This window comes from Loxodonta africana, chromosome 12 (assembly GCF_030014295.1).
Source record: "Loxodonta africana isolate mLoxAfr1 chromosome 12, mLoxAfr1.hap2, whole genome shotgun sequence".
NCBI classification, from domain to species: Eukaryota; Metazoa; Chordata; class Mammalia; order Proboscidea; family Elephantidae; genus Loxodonta; species Loxodonta africana.
The window spans coordinates 81,607,918-81,620,705 of NC_087353.1; the positions used below are offsets into that span (position 1 = coordinate 81,607,918).

The 12,788-nt window shown below is 40.9% G+C and overlaps 1 protein-coding gene across 1 annotated transcript in view; it reads left to right on the forward strand.

The window, feature by feature from the left end:
• LCMT1 (leucine carboxyl methyltransferase 1) overlaps positions 1–12,788 on the forward strand; it is a 71,789-nt gene that overhangs the window by 50,963 nt on the left and 8,038 nt on the right. The window contains exons 8-9 of the mRNA XM_003418826.4: positions 11,171–11,272; positions 12,192–12,283. Coding sequence (XP_003418874.1) covers positions 11,171–11,272; positions 12,192–12,283 — 194 coding nt within the window. The remainder of the gene's footprint in view (positions 1–11,170; positions 11,273–12,191; positions 12,284–12,788) is intronic.

The window sequence follows — 12,788 nt, forward strand, 5'->3', positions numbered from 1 at the left end:
TGTTCTGTTTCTTTTTGTTCAAGTTGTATAGCTAATGTTTTGATTTTGTCCCTTCTTTTTTTGCTCTGAGAATTGACCTCTGAGCACTGCCTTTGCTGTGTCCTAAAAGTTTTGGTATGATGTGTTTTCATTCTTGTTTGATCCTAGGAATTTTTTAATTCCATCTTTGATTTTTTCCTATTACCCAGTGGTTTTTAAGCAAGGTGTTATTCAGTTTGCATGTATTTGATTTTTTTCCTTGCTCTTCCTGTTATCAATTTCTACTTTTATGAGTTTTTTATCAGAGAATATGTTTTATATTGCCTCTATATTTCTGTATTATATTATTCTGTTCAGGGTTGCTTTGTGCCTTAAAATGTGGTCTATTATGGAGAACGTTCCATGTGCGTTGGAAAAGAACGTGTAGTTTGCTGCTGTTGGGTGGAGTGGTCTGTGTATGTGTATGAGGTGAGCTGGTTGATTGTGGACTTTAGATCTTCCGTATCTTTGTTGAGTTTCTTTCTAGATGATATGTCCTTTACCGAGAATTGTGTGTTGACGTCTCCTACCATTATTGTGGAACTGTCGATTACCCTTTTCAGTACTGTTGGAGTTTATTTTATGTATTGGAGCCCTGTCATTGGGTGCGTAGATATTTATTAAGGTCATGTCCTTATGGTTTATTAAGGTCGTGTCCTCATGGTGGATTGCCCCGTTAATCATTATATAATGCCCTTCCTTGTCTTTTATGGTGGATTTTGTTTTACAGTCTATTTTATCTTAGATTAGTATTGCCACTCCTGATTTTTTTTTGGTTACTGTTTGCTTGATATATTGTTTTCCATCCTTACATTTTTAATATATTTATGTCTTTGATTCTAAGCTGTGTCTCTTGTAGACAGTATATTGATGGGTCCTGTTTTTTCATCTGTTCTCTCATTGTCTGTTTCTTTATGGGCACATTTAAGCCATTCAGCATGATTATTGATAGGTGTAAGTTTATTCCTGTCATTTTGTAGTCCTTTCTTTTGTGGTACTGACATTTTCTTTGTTCCTGTTACTCTCTTGTCCCGAATTCCTTTTGTTTGTGATTTTTTATTTGTATCTTTTGTTTTTGTAGATTTTGTGTTTACTGAGACTTTTTGTTTTCCTTCTTTATTCCGATGAGTAGGCTTGTTAACTTTCTTTGTGGTTACCTTGAAATTTACCTCATCTTCCTAAGTTTAAACCAGATTTTATTACTCAATATTGTCTTCACTTCCTCTCCATTTAAGAGTTCTAAACCTATATTGTTTATTCATTCTTTTATTGTTCTGACATTGTTGTCATTTACAGATTGATGCCTCTGGTTCCCTGGTGTAAATCTTTTGTTTTATCCCTGAGAGCTCATTACCTAGGTTGGTATCTGGCTGATGCTGATTTGTGTCCTAGATTCAGGTTGTTGTCTGGTGGTGTTGGTTCCCTAAATAAGGACTCCTTTAGTAATTCTCATAAGTTTGGTTTGGTTTGAACATATTCCCTTAATTTCTGTTTATCTGGGAATGTCATCATTTCACCATCATATTTGAGCAAGAGTTTTGAAGGATATATTATTCTTGGTTGGCAGTTTTCTTCTTTCAAGATTTTATATGTGTCATCCCATTGTCTTCTTGCCTACATGGTTTCTGCCAAATAATCAGAGTCTTGTTGTTTCCCCTTTGTATGTGACTTTTTGTTTTTCTTGAGCTTCTCCCAGGATTCTTTCGTTGTCTTTGGTTTTAGCAAGTGTGATTATGATACGTCTTGGAAATTTTCTTTTGGGGCCTGTCATGGATTGAATTGTGTCCCTCCAAAAATGTGTGTATCAACTTGGTTAGGCCATTTTTCCCAGTATTCTGCAGTTGTCCTCCGTTTTGTGATTGTAATTTTATGTTAAAGAGGATTAGGGTGGGATTGTAACACGAGCCTTACCGAGGTCACATCATTAATCCAGTGTAAAGGGAGTTTCCCTGGGGTATGACCTGCAGCACCTTTTATCTCTCAAGAGATAAAAAGGAAAGGGAAGCAAGCAGAGATGGAGACCTCACACCACCAAGAAAGCAGCGCTGGGAGCAGAGTGCGTCCTTTGGACCTGCGGTTCCTGTGTTGAGATGCTCCCAGACCAAGGGAAGTCTGATGCGTCACAAGGACCTTCCTCCAGAGCAGACAGAGAGAGAAAGCCTGCCCCTGGAGCTGACGCCCTGAGTTTGGACTTGTAGCCAACCTGACTGTGAGAGAATAAATTTCTCTTTGTTAAAACCATCCACTTGTGGTATTTCTGTTATAGCAGCACTAGATGACTAAGACAGGATCTGTCCTACATGTCGTTCGTTGAGCTTCTTGGGTGGTCGGCTTTTCGTCTTTCATGATATTCGAGAAGCTTTCTTTCAGCACATCTTCAGTGATCCTCTCTGTGTTTTCCATTTTCTCTCCCTGTTCTGGAACTCCAATCACATGTAAATTTTTGCTTTTGATTATATCCCACATCATTCTCAAGGTTTCTTCATTTTTCTTCATTCTTTTCTCTGCTTTTTCCTCAAAGTGGACCCAAGAATGTGTCTTCAATTTTGCTGACACTGTCTTCCACTGTTTCACATTTGCTCCTAAAACTTTCTATTGCACTGTCCATTTCTGAAATCTTTTTTATCTTTTGGATTTCTAATTATTGATTTGTATGATTTCTGTTTGTTTATTTTGACATTTGGTTTGTGTATTATTTTCCTGAATTCTTCTATTGCTTTGTCTGTTTTCCCTGATTTTGTCTGCATTTTCCAGGATTTTATCTCTTTTTTCTGCATTTTCCATCATCTCTTGGGGAACCCTGAATATTAAAGTTTTGAATTTCCTATCAGGTAGTTGCAGTGCCTTTTATTCTTCCAGAAGGTCATCTGGTGTTTTATTTTGTTCATTCTCTGGAGCCACTCTATCCTGTTTTGATATTGTCTGCTGTCTTAGAGACATTCAGGAATTAATTTCTTCATTTATTGATTGTAGATTTGTTTTGTCTTGCTTTTTTGTCTTATCTGGTTATGTCTAAGCAGGCGGGTTGGGCGTGTTTGGTTGCTTGCTCAACTCTGGGCACAATGCTTCTCACCACCTTGTCCAGGTGGGCAGGGCAGGTCATTAAGCTGTGGTGCAGCAGGGCAGGTCCAGCAGGGCTGGAGGAGTGGGGATGGGTAGTTTGCGACACAAACTGGGGCCTACAGGGCAGGGTTGGGTGGCAGTGCAGGGCAGGTTCGTGGACCACATTGGTGTCACTTGAGGGTGCGGTGTTCAGTGCATGGTGCAGATAGCCATGAGGGAAGGATGAGGATGTGATGTGTGGAGCTGAGTGAGTAAAAGAAGAGAGAGAAATAAAAGCAAAAGAAAAAATGAAGGAAAAAGAAAAAAAGTAAATAAAATGGCATGGTAGGATTCAACTGGTGGGAGTGGGGTAGGCCCAGCGAGTCTGTTTCCTCGTGGTTCTCTAGCTGAGCGGTGTGGCTCAGCCTGTTGAGAAGGGGTGTGGTCAGCACACAGGGCTAGGTGGGCAGGAGAAAGGACAGGAAAGAGAGAGAAGAATCCAACCAACAAAAAAAATTAAAAAAAAAATTAAAAACAAAAAATAAATATGATAGTGGGGGAGCTGGCTGTTGAGGGTGGGGTGGAATTGGGGTGGCGGCAAGCTGATGTCTCTCACCAGGTGGCACAGCAGAGCCCATCAGGAAGGCAGGGAGGCCACACAGGGCCTAAGTGGGAGTGAGAATGAACAGGGAGAAAGGGAAAGATACAGACAAATAAGAAATATGGCACTTAGGGAGCTGGCCTGTGGGGGTGGTGTAGACCTGGGGAGTCCGTGTGCCACAGGCTCTCCAGCTGAGTGGTACAGCACAGCGTGCCATGGAGGGGTGGGTGGTGCATGGGGCTAGGTAGATGGGAGAAAGGAAAGGAAGGAAGGAGAGAGAAGAAACAACAACAAAAAGAAAAAAACACAACAATAAATAAAGGCGCTGAGGGAGCCAGTCAGTGACAGTGGCAGAGACCTGAAGAGGCCACATGTCAGTGACTCTTCAGCTAAGTAGTGCAGCACAGCCCCTCCAGAAGCACAGCCCCTCTAGTGGACAGGTCTAGGTTGGTGAGAGAAAGGAAAAGATGGAAAGGAGAGAGAGAGAAGAAACAGAAAAAAAGGAAAAAAAAAAAAAGAACAAAGAAAACAAACCAAAAATATAGTGCTGAGCGAGCCAGTTGGTGGGGGTAGTGCAGACCCAGGGAGGCTGTGTGCCGGTGGCACCCCAGGCAAGCAGTGCAGCATGGCCCGTCAAGAAGGGATGGGGTGGCACACAGGGACAGGTGGACAGGAGAAAGGAAAGGAAGAAAGGGAAAAAGGGAGAAGAAACAGAGGAAAAAAAAAAAAACAGCAAAGGAAAAAATATGACATTGAAGGAGCCTACCTTTCAGGGGTGGCCTGGACCTGTGGAGGCCATGCACCAGTGGCCCCCTAGCCGAGCGGTCCAACACTGCCCATTGAGAAGGGGCAAGGGCAGTTTATGGGGCTAGGTGGGCTGGAGAAAGGAAAGGAAGGAAGGAAAAGGGAGAGAAGAAATCGGAAAAAAAAAATGAAAAAGACACTGAGGGAGTGTGCCGGAGGGTTGTGGCTTGGACCTGAGGAGGCCGTGCACCAGTGGCTCTCTAGCAGAGCAGTGTGGCACAGCCCACAAAGAAGGGGCAGGGACATCACACGGGGCTGGATGAGTGGCAGAAAGGAAAAGAAGGAAGGAAGGGAGAAAGAGAAGAAACTGAAAAGAAACAATAAAATAAAAACCGATGCTGAGGGAGCCTGGCAGCAGGGACAGTGCAAATCCGGGGTGGCCATGTGCCAGTGGCTCTCTAGCCAAGCGAGGCAGCACAGCCCATCAAGGAATGGGGACATCACATGGGGCTAGCTGGGAAGAAGAAAGGAAGGAAGGGAGAGAGAAGCAACAAAAAAAAGCCAAAAAAAAAAACCAAACAAACAAAGGCATGAAGAGGCCGGCCGGTAGGGGCAGGGCAGACCCAGGCAACAGTGAGCTGGTGTGTCTCCAGCCAGGTGACTGTGGCCCATTGGAAAGCGGTGGAGGGAAGAAGGTTGTGGGGTGGAAAAGCATATATCCCTGGTTACCAGGTACTCTATCCTGTTGGGAGCTCCTTGAATTTCCTTTCCCATACTCCCTGGCTGTAGTCCTTGGTGGCTGAGGTCCAAGATGGCAAATCCGGCAGCAGTGAGCTGGTGTCTCTCTGGCTGGGTGACCATGGCCCATTGGAAGGCAGCAGAGGCCATATACAAGGAAGGAGGGTGGGGGGCGGGAAAGTGTGTATCCCTGTTTACCAGGTGCTCTGTTTCCTGTTGGGAGCTCTGTGAAGTTGCCTTCCTGTACTCATCTGTGTTCCTTGGTGGCTGTAATCCAAGATGGAGAATCGGAGCCATATTAGCTAGTAGGGGACCCCCCACTCCATAGCTCTACTCATTCTCTGTTCTCTGTCAGTTTCTTTTTGTATTTGGTGCTTGATTGAGTTCTTCATTCCTTCATTTTATGCTTAGGGTTCCTGGATTGACAGTTGTATCTGTTGTACTTAATTTTTCAGGTCTTTGCTGCAGAGGGACAGCATGGTGCTTCTGCCTGTAGTGCCGTGTTGGCTTTACCTCCCATGGTAGCTATTGATATTGTTTATTTTATTTCAATTTTATTGATTTTACTTTTTTATTTATTTTTTTTAATTTTTTAAATTATAAGTAAGAGCAGTAAACGGACTTGCTGTCATGTAATTATGGACAGAGCCAGGGTTGACCTTGGTCTCCTTACCTTCCCACCTGCCCGCCCTGGTCCAGGTTTCTGTGCAGTGTGCTGTACTATTCTTGTTTGAGATTTTTCATCCTTCTCTTTGATTGTGGGTGTTCCTCACACTCACTCTTCAGTTCTGGTCAATGAATATAATGGAAGCTGACCTCATTGGTCTTTTCTTTCGATGTGAATAAATCACGGGAATTTATTTTGGCTTACAGGATGTCATACCTGGGGAAAATGATTTCAACTTTCCATGTTTCTTCACATCTCAGATGTGTGTGACTTCCCTTACTTTGCTTCATTTGTGTATTCTTGTATTTAGCAAACATTTATTCAACATTGTATGAGAGACAGTCGATTAAGAGAATTTTAACCAGAGACACTGTCACTTTGGAGCAGGTCTGGGAATGTGCCAGATTTCAATGTTATCTGCAGCTATCCCTAAAATGGCTAAACTGCCACCCACTACCTACCATCACTTTGTGAATAATAGACATCTAACTTAACAATTTTCTAACAAATACAAAATCACCAGTATCCTCAAAATGTGTATTAATTGCTCACATGCCTTATTTAGTAATTTAAAATGATAAAACCACATGGATGACGATAATTTTAGTTATGGTAATAAAGTAACGATAGCAAATTCTTAGATATGCTTACTATGCACCAAGCACCATTCTATGAGTTTTACACATATTAAATTATTTAATTATCACAGTTGTCCAGGAAGTAGGTACTAGTACTACGTTGATTTTATAGATACAGGAACTGAAGCACAGGGGGTTAATTAAATAGTTTGTTCATGGCCTCACAGCTACTTGAGGCAGCATTCAAACCCAGGTAATAAAACTATGGAGTATATGCTCACAAATGCCCTTTTCTGCTCAATGGATAGTGTGTAATTTGAAAATTAGTGCCACATAAGCCTTACTCATCCAATGAAAGAGAATAATCAGCATTGGTTCTTGTTGTATAGTCATATTAACACTGGGGATCATTTTACATATTGTTAAAGTGATGAATTTTTGATACTTGTACATATGACAAATAATAATGTAAATGCTATAATACAAAACCAAAAAAAACAAACCTGTTGCCATCAAGTCAATTCCAACTCATAGTGACCCAGTAGGACAGAATAGAACTGCCCCATGGAGTTTCCATGGAGTGGCTGGTGGATTCGAACTGCTGACCTTTTGGTTAGCAGCCAAGCTCTTAACCACTGTGCCCCTGGGGCTCCAATGCTATAATAGTATACGTAATATGTTTTACCCCACATGTTTGTCAGTTTGTCATACTGTGGTGGCTTGCATGTTGCTGTTATGCTGGAAGCTCTGCCACCGGTATTTCAAATACCAGCAGGGTCACCCACAGTGGACAGGTTTCAGTGGAGCTTCCAGACTAAGACAGACTAGAAAGAAGGACCTGGTGGTCTACTGAAAAAATTAGCCAGTGAAAACCTTATGAATAGCAGTGGACATTGTCTGATATAGTGCTGGCAGATGAGCCCCTCAGGTTGGAAGGCACTCAAAATATAACTGGGGAAGCACTGTCTCCTCAGAATAGAGTCTACCTTAATGACATGGATGGAGTCAAGCTTTCAGAACCTTCGTTTGCTGATGTAGAACGACTCAAAATGAGAAAAAACAGCTGCAAACATCCATTAATAATAAGAACATGGAATGTACGAAGTACGAATCTAGAAAAATTGGAAATTGTCAAAAATGAAACGGAACATATAAACATCGATATCCTAGGCATTAGTAAGCTGAAATGTACTGGTATTGGCCATTCTGAATCAGACAATCATATGGTCTAAAATGCTGGAAATGACAAATTGAAGAAGAATGGCTTTGTGCAAAAGAACATTTCAAGATCAATCCTGAAGTACAGCGCTGTCAGGATAATATCCATACACCTAGAAGGAAGACCAGTTAATAGGAGTATTATTTACATTTACGCACCCACTACTAAGGCCAAAGATGAAGAAATTGAAGATTTTTAACAACTTCTGCAGTCTCAACTTGATCAAACGTGCAATCAATATGCATTAATAATTACTGGTGATTGGAATGCAAAAGTTGGAAACAAAGAAGGACTGGTAGTTGGAAAATACGGCTTTAGTGACAGAAATGATGCTGGAGATCGCATGGTAGAATTTTGCAAGAACAACAGCTTCTTCATTGCAAATACCTTTTTCAACAACATAAACGGTGACTGCGCACATGGACCTCACCAGATGGAATACACAGGAATCAAATTGACCGCATCTGTGGAACGAGACAGTGGAAAAAGCTCAATATCATCAGTCAGAACAAGGCCTGGGGCAGACTGTGGAACAGACCATCAATTGCTCATAAGCAAGTTCAAGTTGAAGAAAATTAGAACAAGTCTATGAGAGTGAAAAATATGACCTTGAGTATATATAACCTGAATTTAGAGACCATCTCAAGAATAAGTTTGATGCATCGAACAGTAATGACCAAAGACCAAGTGAGTTGTGGAATGATATCAAGGGACATCACACATGAAGAAGGGAAGAGGCCTTTAAAAAGATAGGAAAGAAAGAAAAGACCAAAATGGATGTCAGAAGAGACTCTGAAACTTGCTCTTGAACGTCCAGTAACTAAAATGAAAGAAATGATGAGGTAAAAGAACTGAATAGAAGATTTCAAAGGGCGTCTTGAGAAGACAAAGTAAAGTGTTATAATGACACGTGCAAAGGCCTGAAGATAGAAAACCAGAAGGGAAGAACACACTTGGAATTTCTCAAGCTGAAGTAACTGAAGAAAAAATTCAAGCCTTGAGTTCCAATAGTTAAGGATTCTATGGGGAAAATATTAAATGATGCAGGAAGCATCGAAAGAAGATGGAAGGAATACACAGAGTCACTATACCAAAAAGAATTGGTCATCGTTCAACCATTTCAGGAGGTAGCATATGATCAGGAACCAATGGTATTGAAGGAAGAAGTCCAAGCTTCACTGAAGGCATTGGCAAAAAACAAGGCTCCAGGAATTGACGAAATACCAATTGAGATATTTCAACAAACGGATGTAGTGCTGGAAGCGCTCACTTGTCTTTGCCAAGAAATTTGGAAGGCAGCTCCCTGGTAGCTGACTGGAAGAGATCCATGTATGTGCCCATTCCAAAGAAAGGTGATCCAACAGAATGCATAAATTATTGAACAATATCATTAATATCACATACAAGTAAAAATTTGCTGAAGATCATTCAAAAGCGGTTGCAGCAGTACATCAACAGGGAACTGCCAGAAACTCAAGCCAGATTCACAAGAGGACATGGAAGAAGGAATATCATTGCTGATGTCAGGTGGATCTCAGCTGATAGCAGAGAATAGCAGAATGATGTTTACCTGTTTTATTGACTTCACAAAGACATTCAACTGTGTGCATTATAACTAATTATGGATAACATTATGAAGAACGGGAATTCCAGAACACTTAATTGTGCTCATGAGGAACCTGTACATAGACCAAGAGACAGTTATTTGAACAGAACAAGGGGATACTGCGTGGTTTAAAGGCAAAAAAGGTGTGCATCAGGGTTGTACCCTTTCACCATACTTACTCAATCTGTATGCTGAGCAAATAATCCAAGAAGAAGGCGGCATCAGGATCGGAGGAAGGCTCATTAACAACCTGCAATACACAGATGACATAACCCTGCTTGCTGAAAGTGAAGAGGACTTGAAGCACTTACTGAGGAAGATCAAAGACCACAGCCTTCAGTATGGATTATACCTCAACATAAAGAAAACAAAAATCCTTACAACTGGACCAATAAGGAACATTATGATAAATGGGAAAATATTGAAGTTGTACAGGATATTACTTGGATCAACAATCAATGTCCATGAAAGCAGCAGTCAAGAAATCAAAAGATGCATTGCATTGGGCAAATCTGCAAAAGACCTCTAAAATGTTAAAAATCAAAGGTATCACTTTAAGAACTAAGGTACACCTGACCCAAGCCCTGGTATTTTCAGTCTCCTCAAAAGCTGGACAGTGAGTAAGGAAGATCAAAGTAGAATTGATGCCTCTGAATTATGGTGTTGGGCAAAGAATATTGGATATAGCACGGACTGCCAGAAGAGCAAACAAATCAATCTTGGGAGAAGTACAGCCAGAATACTCCTTAGAAGCAAGGATGGTGAGACTTCGACTCACATACTCTAGATGTTTTATCAGGAGGGACCAGCCCCTGGAGAAGGGCATCATGCTTGGTAAAGTAGATGGCCAGCAAAGAAGATGAAGACTCTCAAGGAGATGGATTGACACAGTGGCTGCAGCAGTGGGCTCTAGCATAACAACTGTGAGGATGGCACAGGACCAGGCAGTGTTTCATTCTGTTGTGCATAGGGTCGTTATGAATCAGAACTGGCTTGATGGCACCTGACAACAAGAACAATATGTTTTATGGCATTTGTGCATATATATGGATTAATTAGGTCTATCTAGTTTTTAATTCTAAAAGTAATACCACATGCAAAATAAAAACAGTGCTGAAGAGATTAAAAAAAAAAAAAAGAGAGACAAGAAAAAATCTGTTTCCCAGACCTCAGCCCTCTAAGCTTAGAAAGTAACACTGCCATATTCCAGAATGTGTCTATGCATATATAAACACAAAGAGGAGCTTTTTATTCTCTTAAATGCAAATGGGAGCATATTACACACACTCTTCTGTACCCTGCTTTTCATGAATTTAAATTAGAGATCATTCCATATCCACCATCTATAACTTCCTTTTCTGTTTTTAATGTTGCATAGTGTTTAATTGTATGAGCATGCCAAAATGTATTTAACCCCAAATAATGGATCTCTGTTATTTTTAGATTCTTCCTTGAAATAATGCTACAGTAAACATTCTTGCATCTTTGCATACACATGAGTACATCTGTAGGATAAATTGCTATCAGTGGAGTGGCTGAATCATAGGTAGAGCATTTAAAATGGAAGTATAACTGCCCAGCTGCCCTTCAAAGGGTTACACCAATTACTGCTACCACCAGCACTGTGTACGAGTGCCTGCTCCTCATTGCTTTACCTGTGCTAACTCGTTCCCATCGCCATCGAGTTGATTCTGACTCAAAGTGACCCTATAGGACAGAGTAGAACTGCCCCAATAGAATTTCCAAGGACCGCCTGGTGGGTTTGAACTGTCGACCTTTTGGTTAGCAGCCGTAGCACTTAACTGCTACGCCACCAGGGTTTCCTGGTGCAGGGTTACCTGCACTAAGTATTATCAAATGTTAGCCTTGACTGGTTAAAAATAGGGTATTGTTTTATTTTGCACACTTAAGAAAAAAACCTTTATGGCGGTGCCTGGTCATCTCTTTCCCTCCCCAGGTGAACATGGATGATCGGTTTGGGCAGATCATGATTGAAAACCTGCGGAGACGACAGTGCGACCTGGCTGGAGTGGAAATGTGCAAGTCTTTAGCATCACAGGTCAGAAGGCAGAGATTGGGACGTGGTCTTGAAACATTAGCCAACGAAGGAAGGGCATTTTCCCTTCACATATAAGATAATGGGAGAAATCCTCTCAAGGACCGGACTGCATAGGCACTGAGGGTTCTATGGGTCACTAGTTAGTGCCAGGAAAATCCAAGCCCTGCTTTGCCACCTGGATATGGAAAGTACACATTTACGTTTCCATACATTATTATTTTAACTTTCCATTATGAAAATTTTCTGTTAAATCTAAAAATGCAAAAAATCCCTTATAAAAATTTTATGTTGTTTGAATATTTTAAAGCAAATTCCAGGCAGTACATCAAAAGACTTCAGTGTGAATCTCCTACCAATAAGGACTTTCTTTCACCGGGATAATGATAATACCATTGTCATACCTCACAAATCAATAGTAACGCCTCTGTTGCACGTGATACCCAGCCTACATTCAGTTTGCCCAGTTTAAAAAAAAATATTTTCTTATGGTTGCTGTGTTCGAATCAGAATCCAAACATGTTCCACATTTTGTACCTGATTGCTGTGTCCCTTAAATCTCATTAATCTGTAATAGTCCCCCTTCCTTTTTAAATGCTATTTATTTGCTGCAGAGACACTTCCCATACTTACCCCGTTTAGGTTTTACAAGTCTTATGTCACATTACTACTGGAACACTTTAAATAATTGCTACTCATAGAAAAGTGTCCTTTTATTTCTTTTTATACTTCAGTGGGTTTTTAGCATGGCATGTGTAATGTAGAAAACTGGAAAATAAAAAGAAGAAAGATGGCAGGGCCCAGAATGAGCTCGTGAAAGAGCAGTCATCTAAGTGAAGTTCCCGTGTGCTTTAAGAGTGTTTTGGATTTGTGTGATGCTGCCTTGTAGTTCTTCTCTGCTTCTCTTCACTGCACGTTTCAGAAAGAACGGCTGCTGTCAAATGGATGGGAAACAGCATCAGCAGTGGACATGATGGAATTGTACAGCAGATTGCCGCGATCGGAAATGGGCAGGTATGGGATCGGCACTCATTAGCTCCATGATAATTAACTGGGAGTTCATTGCATGATTGTCTATGTCCTTTAATGTTTAAAAAAAAAAAAAAAAAGGCAAAAATCGTAACTAGACTTATTTTGAAACAAGTTAACCTGCTAACATAGATTAAACATCGGCAGCAATTTGAGAAAAACTTACTAACCATTAGATGAGATAGGGTTTATGCCAAAATAGATTATTTTAGTCAAAATAAGCAATTACACCTGGGAAGTTCCCAGAGAAACCTCTGCAATGGAAACTTTGTACAATCCCTGTGTTACAGAGAAGGAAAATAACATTGCACAAGGGTCTCTAAGGAGGAATAAAAGTCTGCTGGCAGATTTTTTTTTTTAACAGATTTTCCCCCTCATTGTAAAAGAAACATATACTCATTGCTCAAAAAAAAATTTCAAGCAATACGGAAGTACACAAGTATAAAGGAGCTGTGTACTCTGTAGTCATACCCTCCAAAGATAGCCATTG